A 25,743-nucleotide genomic window follows, 5' to 3' on the forward strand; every position below is an offset into this window, starting at 1 on the left:
AAAAAGTTTGTGAACATCCTGCAGTAAACTTGCATCGCATTACAAACCATTGTATGCACGTAGTTCTTAAAATAGGGGTTACAAAAAGTATGTTTTGGTGTTATTCATTAAGGACTGTCTCATACTCATATGCACTGCGGCTCTTGAATTACTGAGTTTTTACCAAATTTGAAAAAAATGGCTCTTCTTGCTATTTCGTTGTTGTTCCCTGTCCTAGACAGAAAACACTAAATTTACTCTGATACCTGTGGATTTTCTTCTCGTTTTGGCTTGGGTGCAGCTGGTGGAGTAACAGTATGACTCTCTGTTTGCTTTTCCTCTGTTTCCACGTGGGGTTTAACTGCCTGAAAAGAAATAAGTACTACTCAATACTAAGAAAGCATTTTTAGTTAGGGAAAAACTAAGTGAAATGAGTAATTTCAGTTTAGTAGAACAATGGGGGAAAACAGTTGAAGATCCAACTGGCAATTCCCAAAAAAAGATTTTCTCTGAGAATCTGAGGCAGTGAGGGAAGTTTAAATAATGTACCCTGCTTTGGCAAAGAAACAGAAAACAGGCCCAAAACCAAGAACGTGCAGCATCACAGCTACTCAGGCAACCCAAACAAGCAACCACGCAAGTGATAAATGTCATTCTGCAGTTAATACTTTTGGCAGCGATACTTAAGTGGCATGAAAAGTGGATTGATTACAGACCAGTTGAAGCCTTATGAAAAATCATTCTATGAAAAGACCCATTAAAAACCTATTCTGAATGGTATATACATTTGTCCACTTCTTTTCTTTAATACTTCATTATGAATAAAGCTTGCCTGAAAACTGGCACTATGACTCCTAAGGACTCAGATATTCCTCTATCTTGGGTGAGCAAATTTTTTATGCTGGGCCTCACTTTTCATCCTTGCAATTAGAAGGGCCCCCCGGCCTCCTGGAAGAGACATGCCTCACTCCTTCAGCAGTGGCGGAGGCTGCAGCGGTTTGGGGGAGCCAGCGGAGGCTATGGGAGAAGGCAGCAGAGGCTGATTGCACTGCACCCTCCTTATAAAATTTCACACATACCCCCCAACTTTGCACCCCCCAGTTCTAGGCAGAGTGGAGAAGACCAGCAGTCCCCCACACCCATTGGTCTTCCAGGGCCTCCTCTTTAAGTCCCAGCACCAAGGGAATCATGGGAGGGTCAGCACTCTTTTTGCTAATGAAAGTCAGTTTCACTCTTGCAGGTTGCAGGGAAAACCTGAGAAAGTGAACACTGGATGACAAGAATTCCTGCTGTTTTTGTTATACTGCCTGCTGGGGAGTGCTGACCATGCTGCTTGGCTCATAAGGGGCCCAAAGCCAACAAATGTAGCCAAGCTTGCAGCTCAGAGAGACCAGGCAGGTGGTGTCAGGGCCAGCAGCCCTATGATAAGGTACATACCAGTTTCTCCTACGGCCCAGTCAGTACCCAGCACAGCATGGGAGAGCTAAGCTGCACTTGCTGTAAATGGGACCCTGGCACTGAGCCAAGGGGAGGTGGAGCCTGGAACAGATGAGTGGGCCCAGGAGCCGAGTTTCCCTGGGCACAGGCTGCACAGCTGGGGATGCAGACTCCTTCTGAGGCAGGCACAGGGCAGGTGAGGGTGGATGAAACATGCCCCCTCAGCTCACTTGGCCACAGTAGCTGAAAGCTGGGAGAGGGAGTCGGGAGGAAGGGAAGGGAAGGAAAGGGAAGAGGCAGCGCTGACATGCCCCTGGCTTAACACCAGGGGAGAGGTTAGAGAAGATGCTGCTGCTCCCAGTAATACCTCTGCCCACCCCTTTAAAGCAAGCGACACAAACAAGAGACATCAAAAACGTTTAAAGCACATGAGAAGATATCTTTTGTCTCCATGATTAGTTAAGCCAATCAAGCTACACTCCACTTACAAAATTTCATGCTCCTACAAGAGGCACACCCCCAACTTTGCGCACCCTTGCTCTAACTTATTTTCTCCCTGAAGTCAGTATCCTCAGCTCTCAACATCCTAAACACCATCTTGGTGACCTTCAGTTTGTGGCAAAGCTGTGATGTCCCAAATTCTTAGTGAAGATATAAATGCTGAACAAGCACAAATTTTGTTTCCTGTAAAGATCCCTGTTCATAAAGGTTGAGTAAATCACACCAAAAGACTGTATACAGATAATTAAACCATTGTTACTTGTTTCTGAATGTTTTTCAAAGTTTTCATGACTTCAGTGGTTCTTGAACAAATAAACAAATCTTGCTGACATCAAAGGAAATCAGCACCAAAGATGCAACATTGTGGACATGCAACAGGGATTCACCAAGCTCATAAGTAATAGGTGTGTATTTTGGCAGAGCACAGCTTGTAAATCTGCCTTACAAGATATGCAAAAGTCTACCCTCTTTGAATTTAGAAAAGTGATATTGGATGTTTCACACGATTGTCCACAATTTCATGGGTAACTGCAATGTACATTAATTAATAAGAAGGTGTTTGAAGTGAAACTAAAGATTTCATGTGAACTGAACTGTGAAGAGTCTACATCTATGACCCAGTGAAATCATTTTGTTTCAAGTTGCACATTATTTTTACTATTCCTTTTCCATTTGCTCTTTCCTGATGTGAACTGTAGTAACTAAACATCAAGAAACTCTTCTTAAAGCATTTCTTCCATCCATTCAAATGCATGGGAGTCCTGACCAACCTCAAGAAGATGAGTGGCCATTTAGTGTTCCTGCTCTTTAAAGGGAGAATCAGACAAGAGAACAGAAATAAACTGGGTCCGGCATTAAAGCAAATGTGGCTGGATTCTCATACTAAACAAGCCTTGTTAAATATTTTGAATTGTTTTTTATTCTACATTGTTTGTAAAATATTTAAAGTTTGCACATTAAAAAAAATGTTCCTTTGTTTCTAAAGCACTGGACATGAACTAGATTTTTGGTTTAGTCCTGGGGACCCAAGCATAATTTTTTGAGGTCCAGTACAAACTTGTAAAACGGGACCCCATCCCATACATGTGTACCACAATTTGCAGCCTGTTTCCTGGGTTCCGGTAAAGTGTATCTTCCTCACTATCCCGATGTGGGGGGCTGAGTTTACTATATTGTTTGAATGTCAGGTCAGCACCATCACAGATGTCAGCACATCTCAGAGGAACTTTTGCTCCTGATCCAGTAGGGGGAGCACCAAACTGCTGAAGAACTGCAAAGATACCAATAAGCCTTTGAAAGAACACTAAACTTTCTGTCCAATAAACTAGGTTTGCCTCTCTTAATCCCCTCTCCAAAGTCATTATATTATTAATAGCAGGTCACTGTTAGTGGAATTCTGGTATTTAATTCTCCATTGAAAATTCTGCCCATGGTTGTTAGTCCCTTCCACATCAACAGCACTAATTCACAAAAGAAGACATGTTGCCCATCTGTACCTGTTTTTCAAGGTTTGGCTTGCTGATCTGTAGAGTCTGAGGTCCAGTGAGCCTGGTCCCTGGGGCAGCTATCACAATGCTGGTGAGCTGTGCCATAGGGAAAGTTTTGGCTATGGTTGCTGTCTGTCCATTAACAACACGAACAGGGTGTATGGAGTTCTGTGATGTGGGTAAAGAGCTGGGTGTGAACTTGGTTGTCAGCATCACAGGCCTTTGAATAAGCTGAGGAGCTGCAAGCATTGGAGGTGGTGCTGGGGCAATCGGAATGTTATTCTGGGCAACTGGTTTGGGTCGAACCTGCAAGGAAAACAACCAGATACACAGGAAGATGTGTGAAACAAGTTTATTGAATATATTCTCTGTTCTAAATCTTTTGATTCTACTTCTCTAAATTCTGCAAAACTGTCTTTTCTTACAGAACATATTTTTATAATACAGGTTGGACCTCTGAAATGTGGGGCTTTCTGTTCCAGCAACACCCATGATTTGGCAGAACCAAGAATGTTGCTGGACTAGAGAGCCCCCGTGGTTGGGAATGTGGGGAAAGCATGGGGACCGCTTGGAGGCCAATGACTGGGAGCCATAGTTCAGGCAGCCATAGCCAGGCCGATGGCAGGGGTCCTGGTAGCAGCCAGGGCTGTGGAGCTGTGGCAGGGACTGGGGAGCTGGTGGCCATGGCTGGGAAGCCACATCTGGGGCTGGGAAGCTGGTGGCATGCACCTGGGATGCCATGACCAAGGCTGTGGAAAGTGCTGCCTGCACCAGGAAGCTGGGAATGGGAAGCTAATGGCCAGGGCCGGGGAGCCGCAGAGGCCAGAAAGCTGCAAGCTGCAGCCGGGAGAGGAGGGCAGGAGCAGGGGCTGGAAGCCAGCAAAGGAGCCTTTGACCTTCCCCCCCGCCCCGCCATACTGGTATTAGTAAAGTGACACACACTTAAAGAAAGGGCACGTGAAGTGTGGTGCATGCTGCCTGCACACAAGGATGACTGTGAGAGCCAGGTACTCCCTCTGCATCCGATCAAAGTACTGCTATGGTTCAGCTGGCACACTCCACAAATGCAGTTAGCAAAACTACCCTATCCCAGGAGACTGTCTTGGTTACAACAATCTTGCAGCCCATTGAGATTAACGAGGATCATTTATGCAGCCCACTCACTAGCCTAGATTGCCCATTGCTGTGCTACAATATGAAAAATAAAAAGCTCCCTCAATGTACGTATCAAAGCCTCTATTGGTAAATACAACGATACTGTCTCTTGCTCTTTTCTCATAATATTTGTACATTCATCGGTATGAAGACATCCATAGGTATAAAGCTAACAAACTCCTTTATAAAATTCAGGGCATCCTGCATATTCTCTGGCCCTGTACCATAATTCTCTTTGGCTGTATCTAGCACAGTCTCAATTATACAAATATTTTATAGTTACAGAAAACACGAGTAGAAACAAAATCCATTAGGTCATCTAACCCATCTCTCTACCAATAAGACTGTTTCCCATTTTACATATTCTAGTACCTTGTCTATTCTACCTTTAATGTTGCAAAATACAGCATGTCTCCTTCATTTATATACGGAAGCCACAGATTAACATACCTAATGTCCTAATGTCTTGTTTTCATAATCAGCCTAAGGTTTTCCTTTCTTAATTTCATTCCTGTAGTCCCAATTATACCCGTAGCTCCTTGTCTAAGGCTGCTTCTACACTCGCCCCCTCCTGTGCATATTTAGCGCTTCATTAGGATAATAGCAGCCACACGAATTTCAAAGTGTAAACTCTGAATTGCAGATTGACAGTGTAGATGGGGGCAGCTATGAAATAAGCACCCCACTTCCACATTTCCTTACTCCAATCTAACTTCGTGGGAGTAAGGGAATGTCCAAGTGGGGTGCTTATTTTGAAGCTGCCCCCATCTACACTGTCAGTCTGCAATTCAAAGTCTGCACTTTGAAATTCATGCAGCTGCTATTATGCTAATGAGGTGCCGAATATGCATGTTAGTGCCACATTAGCCTGCTTTGAATTGCCTCATTACCATGCCACCTCTGACAGGAGGGGTGAGTGTAGAAGCAGCCTGAGAAGCTTCATCAAAAATAAAAAGAAACTACCAGCATCTTTTCTAAAAAGTGCAAAATAAAACAATTTAAAGCTATATTCCCCAATTGCAAATGGTATGAGAATGGAACTGCAGAAAAGATTTTTAGCAATTTCTCTTCTGCTCTTGAATACTTAGCAAAGATGAGTGGAGATATTTTGCAGCCTTCAGTGACCCTCTGATTTTGCTCCTACCCTTCCTTTAGTTTCATTTCATGCACACTGACGGTAAGAAATGAACAGAAAACAGCCCTTTATGGCTAACTTCCCTCCTACTGTTCTTGTTCTTGATACACTCACCTGTGGAAGAAAATTTGGACGAGGAGTGAGTCTGGGAGGAGGGATGAACTGCGGCACTTTGATGGGCTGAGGTGTAGCCTGAACCTGCTATACAAAAATTAAAAAGAGCTCAACAAGAGGAAAATAGCTTTGAAGTCACACATCAAAACCAAGGGCACTGATAGTATTTTCAGTCCTGATGCTCTTTAGCTTAGGCTGGTTTTCCCCACTGTAAATAAAGGCTCACAGTAACAGTTCCTGTATTAAACCTACATTAAAGAAAGAGCTGGTTTGTGCACATCCTATACTGCAAATTGAAGCTAACCATCATTTTGTTTCATCTAAATGCACATATATTAGGCTCTGCCATCAAAACCAATTTCCTTTGAAAGTAATGAACTTAAACATTTGTTTTACAAGTCAAAACTGCTTTCAAAAAAGATGGAAAGTAAAACCAGATTTACGGGTCTGTCTACACGAGCGCCCTCCTTTTGGAAGGGGCATGTTAATGAGCGAGTTTGGAAAATGCTAATGAGGTGCTTCCATGAATGTGCAGCACCTCATTAGCACAATGGTGGCTGCGGCAATTCGAAAGTGCCGCTTTTGAATCACATGATGCTCACGTAGCCAGGGGCCTTTCAACAGTACCCCCCAAACTTCGAAAGCCCCTTCTTCCTTTCTGATGTTAGGAAAAAGGCACTTTCCAAGACTGGGGGGTCCTTTTGAAGGCCTCCAGCCACACGGGTGGCATGAAATTAGAAAGCAGCACTTTTGAATTGGCGTGGCCACCATTATGCTAAGGAAGCACTGCATATTCATGGCAGCACCTCATTAGCATCTTCCGAACTCCCTCATTAACATGCCCTTTCCAAAAGGAGGGGGCTCGTGTAGACACACCCTAGCTGTCCTGCCAGATGGACCTTTGCATTGTACAAGCACTTCTGTCTTCTCATGTGGAACGATATACAGAACTAAGCAGCGTCTCTAGTAGCTGTAACAAGATCTGGAAGCCAGACACCGTTTTCTATTTCTAGCGTTGTAAATCACGCAGTTCCTGACCATGAATTAATAGCTTGGGCCTGAATTTTCAAAAGTGGTTTTTAATTTGAATATCCAGTTTGATACACATGGGTCCTGACATTTTAGAGGGGTTTAGAACTCCTGAAATAAATACAACTAAACTGAACTGAAATAAATTAAAACTACTGTAGCCTAACACCTCTGAAAAGCAGACCCTAATTGTCTTCAACTGAGCATTCAAAATTAAGACATACAACATTAATGTACACTTCAAAAAGCTGACTTTCTCCTCTCTACAGCTCCATTCAATGGTGTAAAATAGCAGTACTAACACTTCACAAGTGTGCTGTAAAGCTTAATTAATTTTCAGGAAAATGTTCTGAGCACGTTGATACAAAAACACACAAACACACATGAATAGCAAGGATGTGAGTCTTTCACAGAGGTCATGGCAACCACGAACACCATGACTTTCTGGGACCACCGTGACTTCTGCAGTGGCTGATGCAGCTGACTCCAGGGCTACACCACAGCCCAAACATCTATCACCAGAGAACAACCCTCCAGAGCAGAACTGTCCACTGGAGTGCCACCCCTTCCCCAGCACCTAAGATTTAGTAAGAGATATTTTTAGACCTGTCAGTGATTTTCTTTTTATTGCCCATAATCCCATAACTGGTGATTATTAAAGGGTCAGCTCTGTGGACCAGTATACATTATTCAGCAAGAACTGGGACTAAGCAGAGATTTACCAGTCCTTTTGGGAGTTAAACAGATCAGTGCAGATGGTGGAAAAAGACTCCGTTTAAAGAGATTTCTCCATCCCAAATACAACTGTTTGCCTCATTCAGAAGCAAAATACTGACCATTTATATCAGCCAAAGCTCTATTCTTTTATAAAAGAAAATTTAAGATATAAATTGGGCTGACTGTTGATGAAGCCCTGCATCAGCCTTAATCCAGAATGTAAAACATCCCTCTAGTGGCTCTATTCAGTGGCACTGTCTGTGGTCTGAGAAAACCATAGGGCCAATTCCACCTTGCTTCTGTTCAGCTATACTCTCTGAAAGCCTGACAGAATTCAAAGTGGAGCTCATGGGGCTGGATCTTGGAAAGAGTCTATGATAAACGAAAACATGGTAGGATGGGAGATATATCCTAACCCTACGTAGATTTAGTAAGCAAACAAACACAAGATAAATTTGACACATTAGATAAAGAACCATACCAACCAAATACATAATGCCCACAAAGCCTCCAAAACCAGAACTACAGAACATTGCAGATCAAGTAAGAAGAATTTCATACTAGTAACAGTAATTTTTTACGTACCCAGCTTCTAAGGCAAGCTCTACACAGGAAGTGACTACAACCATGATTTAATTTACTAAAAAATGTAACATATATAAAGATTTTTTCCCTTAGGATCTTAAAGCATTTCAACTAATTAAGCCTCACAATATTAATGAGATATTGCATGTTCCTATGTGTTCAGAGTTTTCCTTCTGTGGGACAACACTAGCCTGTTTATAAGAACTCTTAAAGTAGTTCCCCTATGTACATACACACAGCTCCACAGGTGTACAGTCCCACATTCACACACACAGAGACTGTTTCTCCTGGCTTACCAAAGTAACTGTGTTTTTTGCCACTATTTGGACTGCCTCTGATCCTGGACCAGTAACCTTATTTGTTGTCTGGAGGTTAACTGGTGTATTCTGTGCATCAGTGCTAAGGACTGCTTTCTGACTGTTGATTGCAGTAACCATGGCAATGGTAGGTCTTTGACCCACAACAGAGGCAGGCATGGTTGCAGTTGCTGCTTTCAAGACGAGAGGTAGTGTCTTAGTAGTGATCATAGAAGCTGTAGTCACAGTCTTCTAAGGGAAACAGAAAACATGGCTTAAAAGTCTGGAACATTACATATTGGACATGATGTTGCTTGTATTTTAGTTGAGCTCAGTCAGTCAGAAATTATAAATAAAAATGGGAGAAAAAAATCAGCATTGATTCTGTTTGCCTTCTATATACACACATACTTCACCCTATTCCTACAGAAACTGGAGAAGTGGAAAGATTCCTTCATCTGAAAAAGCCCTGAGAGAAATCTTTAGTAAAACTTGAAATCATACAGAAAGTATTATGAAGAATGCATGTACAGTATGCATATGCAATGGGTAAACACACTCTGAGATTAATCACGTATTTGTAGAGACATAACACCTACTTCTCTTTCATCTTTTAGCCTTGTATGATTACCACATGCACATTGTCATGAGCCATATTCCCTCTAATATTTTCCCCATGTGTGGATTTTTTCCATATATGTGCAGAATAAATTTTACGGGCACTGAAGCATGTGTGAATGAGCACCACCAGTAGAAATAAAGAACCTAGCTGTGTGTACTCTGCTAATCCACTGAGAGGCACATGAATCTCTCCTTAGTGGCCACACAAGCACAAAGTTTACAGGGAACACTGGTTATGAGTGTCAGTTTCAATTTTAACCCTTCACATTCGAAAATTTACGGAGCATGTGTAGCAAAACAATGGTCTCAGCATCTATCTTGCCAGCTGAGAGCTAAAACTTTAAATAAATGTTTTCTATTTTTCAGTGTCCCAAATGGTCATTCCATTAGAGCAGTGGGTTCACTGGGGTTCTTAACCTGGGGTTCACACACCCCCGGGGGGGGGGTGCATGATGCCCTTTCTGGGCATGCGAGACATGCCAGATTTTTTTAGAAGGTAAATCATCAAAAACACACATTAAGCACAGGCACGTAAGTACAACTACTTTGTTTCATCAAACCTATGCATTTATTAACATTATACAATTTTTGACAATTACTATAATATACAAACAAAAAGTTTTACTTTCAAGTTTATAAGCTAACTGTAGTGAAATTATATTACTACAAAATACCGCGTACTGCCACGCTGCAGGGTATTTCTTGATGTATACACAAATGATGATGAGGCAGTGCAGTGGCTTTGTTTGAATTCAGTTAGCTGCTAACTGTAAGTGTGTCAGTTACAGTTTACTTCCACAGCAAAACTCCAGAACATCTCTGGGTGGTAGTTATGTATTTCTGTATGCCTTCTGTACTATTATTTGTGGTGAGTAATAACATAATGTTATTTTACATATATTAAATATGCATTTAAAAGTGCATAGACCCCCCCCCATATCCATTTTTGATAAGGGGTATGACAACATATTTTGAGAGCCAAAGGGGTGCAGGCTGCAGTAAAGGTTAAGAACCACTGCATTAGAGGAAAGAGAAAGAAACATTTTTTAAAATGGATATTTTGAAGGCTAAAGCTAGACCTCAATTTTGGATATCCATTTTTTATTTGTAGTTATATGTACAGAAATTTAACTATTTGGACTCTTCCCTTCCCTGAGAATCACATGAGGCCAACTAGCTAACTGCAGCTGCAGAAGAAAACTAGAAAAATAATAGGCTTATTCAATAAATCCTCCATCACTACTTCTCTTTTACAAGGAAACTGATGTGGGAGGAAGCCAGGTTTCTCTTTCAGCTTCAGGCTGGATGCATCCCAGAGTTTTACGTGTTCACTTTTATTTAGTCCAACAGGCAGTAAGCAGTTAAATTTCACTTGCTCAAACCAGAATTTTCCTTGTTCTAGGCTGCTGGACAATGTGATTTCTCTTGGCCTGCCCTGAAGATAGCAATTTTGGAGCCTCTAGACCAAGCATACACATTAAATGCCTAACTCTATTAAAACTACAAATAACAAATCCCAAGATTAATATGTTAAGGCCCAGATTTTTAAACATATTTAGGTATCACTATGCTTACAGCTGCAACACCTAAACAATTTAGGAGCCTAAATCTCATTTTGAAAAGTGATTTAGGCAACTATTCTAAATCCCATCAATGAGAAATAGGATTTTGGCTCCCAAGTACCTAAATCCCATTTAAAATTACATTTAGGCTCCTAACTCAGTTAGGCATTGCAATGCTGAGCAAAGCAATGCCTAAGGATTGCTAGGGAGAGATGGGATCCACCTAACAAAGAGAGGGAAGAACAACAAAGGAGGACCCCTGATTCAAAAAGAGAAGGTAGGCCAACCAGCTAATTATCTAAGGTATTTGGACAGCAATGCAAGAAGCCTGGGAAGCAAACAGGAAGAATTGGAGGGCCTGGCACAGTCAAAATAGTATGGGGTGATTGGAACAACGGAGACTTGGTGGGATGACACATAACTGGAGCACGGTCATGGAAGCGTATAAACTGTTCAAGAAGGACAGGCAGGGGAGAAATGGAGGAGTTGCGCTGTATATAAAGAGAGCAGTATGATTGTTCAGAGCTCCAGCATATAGAGGGAGAAAAGCCAGTTGAGAGTCTTTGGGTTAAACTTAGAGGCAGAAGCAACAGACATGATGTTGAGATTGGCATCTGCTATAGACCACCAGATCAGGTGGATGAGGTAGATGAGGCTTTCTTCAGACATCTAAGAAAAACTCCCTGATCACAGGCCCTGGCTCTCATGGGGGATTTTAAACCATTCTGACATTTATTGGGAGACCAATATAGCAGCACACAGACAATCGAGGAAGTTTTTGGAGAATGTTGGGGATAACTTCCCGGTACAAGTGCTGAAGGAACCGTCAAAGGGTCATGTGCAACTTGACCTGCGGCTCACAAACAGGGAGAAACTAGTAGAAGTAGAAGTGGGTGGCAATCTGGGCTGCAGAGATCACAAAATGGTAGATTTCAGGATCTTGACAAAAGGAAGAAAGATGAGCAGTAAAATAGCCTGGATTTCAGAAGAGGCAGACTTTGACTCCTTCAGACAACTGATGGGTAGGCTCCCCTTGGGAAGATAACATGAAGGAGAAAGGAATCCAGGAGAACTGGCAGAATTTTAAAGAAGCCTTACTGAAGGCATAGGAACAAACCATCCTGATGCGCAGAGTAAGAAAAGCAAGTATGGTAGGCAACCAGCTTGGCATACCAGGGAAATCCTTGGTGACCTTAAACTCACTATATATATATATATATATATATATATATATATATATATATATATATATATATATATCAGAAGTGGAAACTTGGACAGATGGCTAAGGAGGAGCATAAATATATTACTCAAGAATGCAGGGGAGTAATCTGGAAGGCGAAAGCACAACTGGAATGGCAGCAAGCAAGGAATGTGAAGGGTAAAAAGAAAGATTTCTATGGACTTGTTAACAATAAGGGGGTGATCAGGGAGGGCATGGGTCCCTAACTGGATGAGGGAGGTAACCTAGTGACTGATGATATGGGAAAAGCTGAAGTACTCAATTTCTTTTTTTTTTTGCCTCTGTCCTCATGGACAAGGTCAGCTCCCAGACTCCTGCACTAGGCAACGCAGTATGAGAGGGAGGTGGGCAGCTCGCAGTGGGGGAAAAGAACAAGTTAAGAACTATTTAGAAAAACAAGACATACACAAATCCATGGGTCCAGATTTAATGCATCTAAGGGTAGTGAGGGAATTGGCAAATGTCATTGCAGAGGCTTTGGCTATTACCTTTGAAAACTCACAGAGATCAGGAAAGGTCCCGGATGATTGGAAAAAAGCAAATACAGTGCATCTTTAAAAAGGCAAGGACAATCCAGCTAACTATAGACCGCCAACCTTACCTCAGTCCCCAGAAAAATTATGGAGGGGATCCTCAAGGAATCCATTTTGAAGCACTTGAAAGAGGAAAAAGTGACCCGGAATAGTTAACATGGGTTCACCAAGGGCAAGTCATGCCTGACCAATGTGATTAGTTTCTATGATGAGATAATTGGCTCTGTGGATATGGGGAAGTCAATGGATGTGATATACCTTGACTTCAGCAAAGTTTTTGATACAGTCTCGTGCAATATTCTTGTCCGTAAGTTGTGGAAATATGGACTGGATAAATGGACTGTAAGGTGGATAGAAAGCTGGCTAAATGATTGGGCCCTACAGGTAGTGATCAACAGCTTAATGTCTGGTTGGCGGTGGGTTTCAAATTAAGTGCCCAAAGGATTGGCTCTAGGGCTGGTACTGTTCAACACCTTTATTAATGACCTCAGTGAGGGAATGGACTGCACCCTCAGCAAATTTGTGAATGACACTAAGCTAGGGGAACAGGCAAATAGTGGAGGGTAGGGATAGGGTTCAGAGTGACCAAGACAAATTGGAGGATTGGGCCAAAAGAAATCTCATGAGTCTTGCACTTGGGACAGACCCAAGCATTGTTGCAGGCTGGGGACCAACTGGCTAAATAGGATAAAAGGACCTGGGGATTACAGTAGATGAAAGGCTGGACAGAAAACAACAGTGTGCTCTTGTAGCCAAGAAGGCTAATGGCATATTGGGATGCATTAAGAGGAGCATTTCCAGCAGATCTAGAGAAGTTATTATTCCCCTCAATTAAGCACTGCTGAGGCCACATCTGGAGTACCGTATCCAGTTCTGAACCCCACCTCATTATAGAAAGGATATGGATGCACTGGAGCAGGTCTAGCGAAGGGCAACCAAAATGATTAGGGGGCTGCAGCACATGATCTCCAAGGAGAGGCTGAAGGATTTGGGCTCATTTAGTTTGCAGAAGAGAAGACTGAGGGGGGATTTGATAGTTGTCTTCAACTTCCTGAAGGGGGGCTCTAACGAGAATAGAAGGACGCTGTTCTCAGTGGTGACAGATGGCAGAACAAGGAGCAATGGTCAGAAGCTACAAAAGGACAGGGGTAGGTTGGATATCAGGAAAATCTACTTCACCAGGCGGGTGGTGAAGCACTGGAATGCATTGCCTAGAGAGGTGGTGGAATCTCCATCCCTTGAGGTTTTTAAGTCCTGGCTGGGATGACTTAGTTGGGGTTGATCCTGCTTGACGCAGGGGGCAGGACTTGATGACCTCCTGAGGCCTCTTCCAGCCCTGTGATTCTTTGATTTTAATTACCTTTAAAAATCTGGGCCAAAGAGACTATGTCTGCAATGTTTTCCTTTACATTTTACTGTTTATTAAAACATTTGTTAAGGAGACATGGGAAAGGCGAAATAATTGGGCAGAAGAGAATAATGCAACTATCTCCATATGACATCAGATCAAAATGTACATTAAAAATAATGACAAACTATTTAAATTAGCAGTGCATTCGACCCTTTAAAAGTTTTATCCCTGTTCTAACTTTGTTTTCTGTATCACAAGAATAACTCCTTTAACCTTTCTTTATATTTTAGATTCATGAGTTTCTTTATTGACCTCTTCTGCACTTTCTCTAGGACAAGACACCTCCCTCCTGTTGTGCAGCAGCATTGCGCAAAATGTTCCAGTGAGATAACAGTAAGAGGATCATTTTTAGTTCCAGTGACATGTAACAGTAAGAGGATCACCCACAAACATTTTAAAGAAAAAATGTAATCAATCATGTAATACAAGACATGACTATTAAGGTGGGGTCTAGTGACATGGTACATAATAAGAGCAAATTTTTAACCAGCAGAGCCCAGAAAATGAATTTCCTTCTGTCACGTTGCTGCACATTACTTATTTTTGGCAGTTAAAGATGGAATATTTCTCTATGAAATATTTTCAGTTTATGTAAGCAATAAGATCATACAATTTCACATTGATACTAATGTGATTTTTTAAAAATCCTTCTCCTTTAAGAAGGATTTTTACAAGTCATATGATATTGGATTATAACAAAATTTTACTATTAGGGCAGTGTATTTACTTCTAATTAGGTTCTCATCTAGCCTAACTTGAACTGCACTTGACCTTTTACCAAAAAAAAAAAAAAAATCATTCTACTGAAGAGGCCTTGGAAGATCTGTTTGTCACAGAAGTGGACATCATGAAACTTTAAAAGGGGCAAATATTTTATTTTCCCTAGTAGGTAAAGAGTCTTTTCTCTTCTAGGAGAGAAGGCATGTTTTTTAACTCAGTAGCATTGGGGCAGAGTGTTATTGGTAGCAATCAGAGGTACTCCAGATTTATATCAGTGTAAGTGAGATGCAAGTAGTTTTAGGTTGCAACACTGTTCATTCACTCTCTCCTAATTAAAGTGTCCCTTGCCCTTTGGTTTATTGATGTTGTCCGAGTGCCATTTTTCTTATCCACAGATTTAAAGACCAAAAAGGGACCATTATGATCAACAGTCTGATCTCCTGTGTAACAAAGATCACAGAACTTCCCCAAAACAATTCCTAGAGCAGAGCTTTCAGGAAAAAAATCCATTCTTGATTTAAAATAGCAAATGATGGACCAGCTATTACAAACCTTAGCAAATTGTTCCAGTAGCTAATTACCCCACTAGTAAAAATGTACATCTTATTTCTAGTCTTTATTTTCTAGCTTCAAATTCCAGTCACTATGTCGTGTTACACTATTCTCTGTCCATGAACAGACCATTATCAAATATTTGTTTCCCATGTAGGGTACCTACAGACTGCAATCAAGTCACCCAATAACTTTCTTTGCCAAATTAAACAGATTTAACTCCATGAATCTATCACTGTATGGCAGAATTACTAATCCTTTAGCTGTTTTCATGACACTCCTCTGAACCTCTCTAGTTTATCAACATCCTTCTTGAACTCTGGACAAAAGAACTGGACACAGTATTCCAGCAGTTCTCACGCCAATTTGAAAATACAGAGGTAAAATAATGTCTCTGTTGCTACCTGACATTCCCCATGACAGATATGACAGCATCCTCCAATAACCTGCGAAAGCCTTATGGAATTAATTTAAGCCTAACTGATATGTTTAATACCTTTGGCGTTATTCTACTGAAAATGCACGTTTGTGTATTATTGTTGAATTGTTTGGATTTTTTTTATGAGGAAGGAGGATTAGTGCAATCTCTGAAAGATATCCTGAACTGCTAATGACTTTTGGGGGACAATTTATGGGAAGTGGATTTCCCAGGAAATCCTGGGGGGAGGATGGAGTCAGGTTTATGCAAATTATACACTTGAAATCCATCCTTTGAAGCTGTGCCCTGAGGAGAGAAAAAGAGAAGTTACTCACCGTAGAACGATGGTTCTTCGAGATGTGTCCCCATGGGTGCTCCACAATAGGTGTCAGGCTCGCCCCGGCGCCGCAGATCGGATCGTTCCAGCAGTTTCTGCCAGACCGCGCATGCGCCGGCGTGCGCCGCTCCCTTGCGCGCTCCCGGCCCCCGCCAGTTCCTTGACCAACCACCTCGGATGCTCCTGAAAAATACTAAACAGAGATCCGAAGCGGGGAGGATGGGCAGGTGGTAGAGCACCCACAGGGACACATCTCGAAGAACCATCGTTACTACGGTGAGTAACTCCTCTTTCTTCCTCGAGTGTCCCCGTGGGTGCTCCACGATAGGTGACTACCCAGCAGTAACCCAAGAAAGGAGGTGGGTAATCGGGTTATGTGCAGCTTGCCCCCAAAAGGACCGCTGTCGAAAGACGGGTATCCTCTTGGAATATCCTGTGTGGGGCATAATGCTTGGCGAAGGTGTCGTAGCATGACCAGGTCGCCGCTCTGCAGATGTCTTTTAACGCAATGCCCGTGAAAAAGGCTGTTGATGCCGCCACCGCCCTGGTGGAGTGAGCCCTAGGCAGGGCCAGTAAATGAGTCTTTCTAAGTTCGTAGCACATTTTTATACAGGATACGATGTGCTTCGAGATTCTCTGCGAAGAGAGACTTTCTCCTTTTGATCTGGGAGCGAGAGAGACTAGGAGTCTATCCGTTTTCCGGAAGGACTTAGTCCTGTCTATATAGAAAGCCAGCGCCCTCCTCACGTCCAGGAGGTGTAGGCGTGCCTCTTTGTTGGAGTTATGAGGCTTTGGATAAAACGAGGGTAAAACTATAGGTTCGTTAATATGAAACTCTGAAGAAACTTTCGGAACAAAGGCTGGATGCAGCCGTAAGGTTACCGCCTACTTTGAAAATACTGTGCAGGGTGGCATTGCCATAACTGCCACGAGCTCGCTCACCCTGCGAGCTGACGTGATTGCAAGAAGGAAGGTTGTTTTTATCGTAAGGAGATGGAGGGAAACTGTGGCTAAGGGTTCAAACGGTGGTCCCATTAGCGCGTTAAGCACCAGGTCCAAGCTCCACGAAGGTGGAAGCGGTTTCCGAGGGGGGTACAGGTTTACCAGCCCCTTGAGGAACCTGGTAACCATGGGATGGGCAAACACCGTGGGCCCTTCCTCTTCATGCCGGAAAGCCGATATAGCGGCAAGGTGGACCTTTAACGAGGATAGGGAAAGTCCGCCTCTCTTGAGGTCCAGTAAATATTCTAATATTACAGATATAGGCACATCAAGGGGAGCTAATTGCTTGGTAGAGCACCATGCAGTGAATCGAGTCCATTTCTGCTTGTAGGTCTTCCTGGTAGAAGTCCTTCAGCTACTTTCTAGGACTTGTTGCACTCCCTCCATACATGTACTCTCTAGGGAGCTGAGCCATGGATTAACCATGCTTGCAGTCGCAGGCCTCGGGGGTGTGGATGCACTATGGACCCGTGGGCTTGCGTGAGCAGGTCCGGCGCCACTGGAAGGGGCATCGGTGGGCGGTCCAACATGCGCAGAAGCAAGGGTCGATCCCAAGTTGGGACTACTAGGATCATGCAGGCTTTCTCTCTCCTGGCTTTCTGCAAGACCTTGTGGATGAGCACTGTGGGAGGAAATGCGTAGAGCAGGGGGCCCTTCCATGAGATCGCGAATGCATCCCCCAGGGACCCCCCGTCCCAGTCCTGCCCTGGAGCAGTATTGAGGACACTTCTTGTTGTGTTGAGTGGCAAACAGGTCTATCTGGGGAAACCCCCATGCGTGAAAAAGCGGTCGTAGCAGATCGGAACGGATCTGCCACTCGTGTGTGAGTGCGAAGCGCCTGCTCAGCTGGTCTGCCTTCACGTTGTGAGCGCCTGGTAAATACGAGGCTTTCAAGGTTATATTGTTGGCGATGCACCAGTTCCACAGCTGGACTGCTTCCGCACATAAGGCACGGGATCGAGCTCCTCCTTGTCGATTTATATAAAACATGGTGGAGGTATTGTCTGTATTGATCCCGACTACTTTGCCTTGTATATAGTCTCGAAAGTGTTTGCAGGCGTTGAACACTGCTCTGAGCTCCAGTATATTTATATGCAGCGACTGTTCCGTAGGGGACCACAGTCCCTGCGTCACCTTTTCGCCCATGTGTGCTCCCTACCCTATGTGGGAGGTGTCGGTGGTGAGGAACATAGAGATTTGTGGTTGATGAAAGGGTACCCCTGTTAGCATGTTGTTGGGGTTCACCCAGCATTGCAGGGATCTGTGCACCTCTGTCGTGGGTGACACCACCCTGCGGACGGTGTGTGTTGCCGGTTTGTAGGCACTTGCCAGCCAATGCTGCATGCTGTGCATATGGAATCTGGCGTTCTGTACTACGAACGTTGCTGCTGCCATGTGGCCTAGCAGCTGTAAGCACGTTAGAACCGGCACCATGGGGCTGAAGGTGATGACTTGTACGAGGGAACCAATAGCGTGAAATCGAGCATCTGCTAGATAAACCCTTGCTGTGATGGAGTTTATGCGTGCCCCTATGAACTCTATGTCCTGTGTGGGGTCAATCTTTGACTTCGCCAGGTTGATGACCAGGCCCAGCGAAGAGAACGTGCTTGCTGTAACGCGTATCATGCGTAGTACCTCTTCCTTCGAAGCCCTTTTCAGTAGGCAGTCGTCCAGATATGGGAATATAAACACCCCCTGTCTGTGCAGGTAGGCTGACACCACTGCCAGGGTCTTGGTAAAGACTCTGGGGGCCGAGGAGAGGCCAAACGGCAGAACCTTGTATTGGAAATGTTCTTTGCCAACCATAAACCGGAGAAAGCGTCTGTGAGCCGGGTGGATTGTTATATGGAAACACGTGTCTTGTAAGTCGAGGGCTGCAAACCAATCTCCATCGTCCAGTGCCGTGAGAATAGAGGTGACTGTGATCATCTGAAAGCGTTGTTTGCGCAAGTACCGGTTGAGGCCTCGAAGATCTAAGATGGGCCTCCAGCCTCCTGTTTTTCTTCTCTGTGAGGAAGTATCTTGAATAAAACCCTTTCCCTTGGAGTTGCTCCGGCACTCTTTCCACTGCCCCTATAAGCATAAGATGGTCCACCTCCTGCTTGAGTCTCACTTCGTGGGAGGTGTCCTTGAGATGGGGCCTGGGTGGAGGTCGTGGCGGTGGGAGCGACTGGAAGGGGATCGCGTAACCCATGGCTATGATCTCCAGTACCCATTTGTCTGTGGTGATCTTTTGCCACTGGGTGTAGAACGGTCAGAGGTGATGATGGAACATTAGCTTTGGATGACGTTGTGCGATGGTAGTGATAGTGCAGCCCTCAATCTGTCCATCAAACTTGTTGCTTTTGGCCCTGACCCGAGGATGCACGGCTCTGTTGGGAACGTCGCCTGGGAGTTCTATACTGTTGGTGCTGTTGATGCCGCCCTTGGTCGTAGCCCCTTTGGTACTGAGCATGCTGGGGTTGATATAGGTATTGTCTTTGCTGAGGGTAATACTTTTTCTTCCTGTATGGAGGAGTATAAATCCCCAAGGTTCTGAGAGTGGCCCTTAAGTCTTTACTGGAATGAAGGACCGAATCAGTTGATTCAGCAAACAACTTCTGCGTGTCAAAGGGGAGATCGACAATCTTCGCCTGCAGATCCCTCGGGATACCCGATGTCTGAAGCCAGGATTCCCTGCACATGACCACTGCCGTAGCCGTTGAGCGTGCCACCGTATCTGCTACGTCCAGGGCGATCTGAACTCCTCTCCTCGAGGCTGCGTAGCCTTCCTGCACGATGGCCTTCAGTACCGGCTTCTTATCCTCTGGAAGCGAGTCCATGAGAGAAGTCAGCCTGGAGTAATTGTCAAAATTATGGTTCACTAGGTGTGCTGCATAATTTGCCATTCTCAACAGTAGGGTAGAGGAGGAGTAGACCTTTCTGCCAAATAGCTCTAGCTTCTTGGCATCTTTGTCCGTTCCCCCTGCCTTGTACTGGGAAGTTTTCGACCTCTGTTGAGACGACTCCACCACCAGTGAATTTGGTTGTGGGTGACTAAACAGGAACTCCATGCCCTTCGCCGGGACGAAGTATTTCTTATCCGCTCTCTTGTTTATAGGTGGAGCGGACGCTGGGGTCTGACATATCATGGTAGCGGACTCCATAATTGCTTCGTCGAGCGGAATAGCTATTTTAGAAGAGGCCGGAGGTCTCAGGTTTTTGAGGAGCTTATGGTGCTTCTCCTGCACCTCTGCTGTTTGGATGCCTTGCGTAAAGGCCACCCTTTTAAACAGCTCTTGGAACTGTTTGAGATCGTCTGGGGGGTGGACATCCCCTGGGGCCGTAGCCTCGTCAGGGGAGGACAGAGAGGAACCACTGGGGTAAGCCTCCCTTGAGCCCTCGGGGTCCTGTTGACGATGATACATCCTCTCGCTGGAGGCTTGCGAGGGAAAATCTCGGGGTTCCAGAACCAACTCCCCCTGAGATAGCTGCGTTTCCGTCCCCGTCCGCGATTGCCCTCGGGGATAGTGAACCGTCTGGGGGGACCTGTCCCTGGGGGTGTGCTGTCTATGCCCAGCGTGATAGAGGAGACCATGGCAACGCAGGCATGGCTCCTGGGATGGAGACCTGGACCACTCTCGAGGCGCATATCCCCGGCGTCTGGGGGAGCGAGATCGTCTGGGTGATTGAGACAGTGGTGAAACTGATTTGTGGTAGTACTCCAGGGGGTCAAATCCCAGAAGAGGCGAGGGTGGCCCGAGCCATGGTGACGCTGGCTGGAGGAATGGGGAGGGAGGCTCAGGGTAGACTGGGGGAGACCCCTGCCTCCTTGTTGGAGTTCGCAGCATAAGGGGAGGGCTCAGAGAGAGCAGCCCTGCAGCCCTGTCTGGAGAAGGGCTGCGATGCCGGGTTTTCTCTGCTCCCTTTCCCCTCCCCTGTGGGGCTAACTCCGCCCCTTTCCGAGCTGGGGATCTCGGCCCCGCTGTCGGCACCGCGCTCGGCACACTTAACTGCGGTGCCGCGCGGGTGGTCTCCCCCAGCGCCTGCAGGCCGCGTGCCTGCGAGCCCTGCACCGTTGGCGCCCTGGGGGTCTGTGCTGCTAGCTGCAGTGCCACTGGTTCCGGCGCTTGCCTGGCCGCCGCTCTGACCGCGGTGCGGGCCGGCTGTTTAATCATCGGAGGCTCAGCCTCTGCCACGTGCGCTTCCGCGCCACCGCCTGTTTGTAATTGCGGCTGGGGGCTATGTGCTGCACCCGTCCCGCTCGCTGTGGCTGCTGGCAGGGATCGGGTTGGAGAGAGCTTCCTCCATTTTCGCACTGATGGGGTGAGGGACGCTGCCTTCCTTTTATGGGGCCCTGTGGGTCCCTCTTGTTGAGGCTGCTCCGGCACGTCTGGCTGGAGGGCCTTATCAAAGAGCAGCATTTTCAGCCACATTTCTCTGTCCTTCCTGGCTCTGGCCGTGAGCTTTGCGCAGAAGGAGCATTTCTGGGTGACGTGAGATTCCCCCAGGCACCTAATACATTGACTGTGCCCATCGGAGGCCGGCATAGCTTCGCAGCATGACTCACACTTCTTGAATCCTGAAGAGCACATTGCGGTGAGTCTTTGAGTTGTTAATAGGGTACTTAGCACCTTCTCTGTGCTTGTTCCCCTCTCTCGGACCCAGCCTGCCACGGCAGGAGGCCTAATGGCCTTATGTCCCCGGGCCTCCGCTGCTCCTCTGGTTACTAAGGCTTTCTGCCTATGCTGTTATATACATTTTTTTTTTTTTGCAATAAGAGAAAACAACAAGCTGACTGAAAAGACTGAAAAGAAACTCAAAAAACACTAAGAACATTAAATACGCTGACTCTGTCCGCAGCCTGAGCGGATTCCGTCTGCAGCCGATGGTGGTTAAGAAGGAACTGGCGGGGACCGGATCGCGCACGTGGCCGGGAGCGCGCAAGGGAGCGGTGCGCGCCGGCGCATGCATGGTCCGTCAGAAACTGCTGGAAAGATCCAATCTGCGGCACCGGGGCGAGCCCGACACCTATCGTGGAGCACCCACGGGGACACTCGAGGAAGAACAATTGTCTACTGATTACCTGTTCCTGAAAACTCTAGTTCAAAGACCTTCAAACTGAACAAAGGAGGGACTAAACTTGTAATGAGTGGGCTAGTTCTGAGTGGAACCTGTCATGAACTTGTAACCAAATAAGAGACACCTTTGGGCAGTCTGAAGGACTCACATGCCAGACCCCAGGTAGGAAATAGTAGGGGGAAATTTCTGGTACATTTGTTAGCATGTCTGTAGATTATTTTGCTGTTTTTGTAAATATTTCTACCCTACGACTGAATATGCCTGAATAGAAAGTGCTGTGTGGTAACTTTTATCTGGAACAATGACACTGTGTACCATCTCTGAGGAGAGAAGATACGTAGGCCTTCTTAGGCAGATTGTCTTTGCTGGGAATAACTGTGAAAGCAGGAAAGCAGTCATGTAGCAGTTTAAAGACTAGCAAAATAATTTATTAGGTGATAAGCTCTCATGGGACAGACCCACTTCTTCAGATCATAGCCATACCAGAACAGATTCAATGTATAAAGCACAGAGGTCCAAAAATTGTTATCAAGGTTGGCAAATCAGAAAAATTGTTATCAAGGCTGGCAAATCAGAAGAGCAGAGGGGCAGCAGGAGAGGGGTCTGGTGTGGGGAAGTTAAGAGTTAGATAAAACAAAGTATGTGAAAGAGTCCTTATAATGGGCCAGGTAATTGCTGTCCCAGTTCAAACCACATGTTAATGTGTCACATTTAAATATAAATGACAGTTCTGAGCATTCCCTCTGTAAACAGTGGTTAAAGTTCCTCTTCAGTAAAACACAGACTTTCAGGTCATTAATAGAATGGCCCACTCCATTAAAGTGCTGGATGACAGGTTTGTGTGTTAGGAGTTTTTTGATGTCCTTTTGTGTCCATTCATTCTTTGTCGAAGAGTGTTTGCAGTCTGTCCTATATGCATGGTGTGTGGGCATTGCTGGCACATAGCTCTGCGTCTCCTCTGCTCTTCTGATTTGCCAACCTTAATAACAATTTTTCTGGATTGGTCAACCTTGATAACAATTTTTGGACCTCTGTGCTTTATATATTGAGTCTGTTCTGGTATGGCTATGATCTGAAGAAGTGGGTCTGTCCCACAAAAGCTCATCACCTAATAAATTATTTTGTTCGTCTTTTAAGTGCTACATGACTGCTTTTTTGTTTTGATAGAATACAGACTAACATGGCTTTCTCTCTGTCACTGTGAAAGCTGGGAATGCTTCAGCCTGGAAATATCCTGGTCAGAAGGGAGAACGGCATGAGTCTTTGTCCAAGAAAGCCAGCAGCTGGGAGACTTGAACAGTAATACTGGATGCCTTGTTGGGCCCGTAAAATGACATACAGGTACTCCTGCTCTGGACTGTGAAATTTCCATTTAGGTGTGCAAAGATCATCAATGTGCTGGGATCAGAATTTGACTAGGAGGGCTTCACTGCTATGTGAAGTGTAGCCTTCATCAGGAGGGATTACAGGTGCGTATCCCATTCCTTCAGGTTTATGTGACAAAAGTTCCCACAAATCCTGCACTCAACCTTGATATGTGATTCTCCCAAGCACTTCAAACAACTGCTGTGGCAGGAGGGAGGGTCACCAACAGGCATCGGACCATTGCATGATGAACATGGTTTGAAGTCCAGGGAACAGGGCATATCCCACTCTCGGGCAAAGTCCCAGCTGGGACTCTAGCAAATAAGCTAACAACTAACACTTAACTGAATAGCTAGTTAACTACATAAGAATTATATACACAGAATATAGACAATAGGCTATTAAGAACTGCTCATGTTATTGCAATGCTAGATGAGACACTCAGACCAACCACCTTAGATGGTAAGAAGGAACTGAGAGGGTGTAGAGTTGGTTGCACCTAATATACAGATACACAAGCGTGACACTCCAGAAGGTGCCACTGCTGACCCTATGGCTACTGCTAAGATAAAAATCTCCAACTGTACATGTATGCATGCACATATCTAAAATGGAACTCACATGAACATGCACTCAACTGAAAGCATTTCAGTATTTTACTGCACTGGGACCTAAATGATCACAGAACACCTAGTTTCAGGTAGAAATTTTACATGAAAAAGAGAGCCAGAAGAAGATTAAAAAGAAAGAATTGCATACTTCAGGGAACTCCATGAGTGAATTTTACCATACTCCTATATAGATAAATATAAATATAAAAAATGTGACACCTGCTCTACTGTACATTATGTTTTAAACGTTGAACTTCTGCGCACCTGAAACAGAAAATAGTTCCTCTGTATGGGATAAGATATACTGATATAACAAACCTTAACTGCTTCTTTAGGCTCACTATGTACAGATGCCTTAAAGGTATAATTCTGGCCCTGGCACACTAGAAGATATGCTGGATAAAATTTATGTTTTAGAAAGGTGGTACAGGTTGAATCTCTCTAGTCTGTAACTCGCTTGTCCAACAACATCCATAATCCAGCATGATTTTATTTAGCTGGACAACCACTTATCATGGAGGTGGCCAAGTTTCCTGTGGTGCCATAAAGTTTGTTACAGCCACCAGTCCTGGCTCTCAGTGCTCTGTGCTGCTATTTAGCTGTAATTTACTTCTAAATGCCTTCTAAGAGCCCAGTAAGCAGTGATGTGTTGGTAATGTGGTAGACAATATTGACCACCAGTGGTCTAGCAAATTCTCTCATTTGGCACCAGTCAGGTGCCGAGGGTGCCGGACTAGAGAGGTTCAATCTGAGGTTCTGGCCTCACTTTTGAAGGAAATAAGAGAAATCATAAACTGCGATTTATTTTGAATTTGGTTAGATGAGGAACCAATCCCCATATGTATGTCCAAAAAAGAGGGAAATTAATTTTCACAGAGGGCCATTACAAGGCCTACACATCATTTAAGTACCACCTGAACACCACTGCAAGATTTTAAATTGGCCGTTACTCTCATCCCTCCAGACAGAGATGAATTTCACCCCAAATAAGCAATATGCCCCACATACCACAGAAACGCTACCAATGTTTTTACCTGTGATCCAATCAGATTTGGAGAGGTTGCAGTAGATTGCTGTTGTTGATGGTGGTGTTGCTGTAGCTGTTGTAGTGGTTGCTGTTGTGGATTTTGTAGTTTGTTTTCTGACTGTACCAATGGCTGTATTTGAAATTTATTATCTGGCTGTTCTTGCTTTACTATCAGATTCTTCCGCAGCTGTTCCACCACTCTTTTCTATCAGATGAACAGAAACAAACAGAAATAGTTATAGAATTTAGTTACATATATAAAAGGATAATGCTTTAGGACTTTTTCTACTGGATTATGCAGCTAACACACAAAAGGTTCACACTCTCGCTCTGATAAGGGAAACATTTCATATGTTTAGAAATAAAAGACGTCTTGACCCCAACACTGCCTAAAATAAATACTTTTCTGCTGCAGTGCTTAAGGAGAAAGAGTAAAGAGTTTCCTGTAAAAGTCTTTGCAAAAGTTCCAGCAGGATTTCTTTTTTCCAGACTTTGAAAGACAGCATGGTCTAGTGGATAGAGCACTAGAGTCGGACTCATGAGACTACTGTTGCATTCTCATCTTGGTCTAATGGGTGACTTGCCTCCATGCTTTGAAGCAGGGACCTGAAGTTTGGCCTTGTGTTTCCTTAGTGATAGAGATGGGCTTTTTGCTCCCCCCAGGAAGACTAACTGAAATTTGTCCAATTCATAAGCTTTTGAACAATCTCAGTTGGCACATGCTGAATAGAGACTTGATAAAAATCTCAGCTAAATTCTCAGAAGGGCTCATCTGCATTGAGCATGTTCCATCCCCTCAAAGCACCTACATATTACCCAGACTGCACATGTACTATCCCTACAAG

General features: G+C 44.6%; 1 protein-coding gene across 8 annotated transcripts in view; it reads right to left on the reverse strand.

Annotated features, from left to right (window-relative positions):
• The window catches only part of PHF21A (PHD finger protein 21A), a 269,156-nt gene that overhangs the window by 33,420 nt on the left and 209,993 nt on the right, over positions 1–25,743 (reverse strand). For 5 of the 8 annotated variants that reach the window (XM_074997566.1, XM_074997560.1, XM_074997564.1 and 2 more), the window contains 5 exons: positions 24,906–25,103; positions 8,436–8,687; positions 5,809–5,895; positions 3,414–3,710; positions 246–344 (listed from right to left, as the gene is read on the reverse strand). In XM_074997566.1, the coding sequence (XP_074853667.1) occupies positions 246–344; positions 3,414–3,710; positions 5,809–5,895; positions 8,436–8,687; positions 24,906–25,103 (933 nt within the window). The remainder of the gene's footprint in view (positions 1–245; positions 345–3,413; positions 3,711–5,808; positions 5,896–8,435; positions 8,688–24,905; positions 25,104–25,743) is intronic. The other 3 variants (XM_074997568.1, XM_074997563.1, XM_074997565.1) reach the window with 1 other exon arrangement.

The sequence above is a fragment of the Carettochelys insculpta genome, chromosome 6 (assembly GCF_033958435.1).
Source record: "Carettochelys insculpta isolate YL-2023 chromosome 6, ASM3395843v1, whole genome shotgun sequence".
NCBI lineage: Eukaryota > Metazoa > Chordata > Testudines > Carettochelyidae > Carettochelys > Carettochelys insculpta.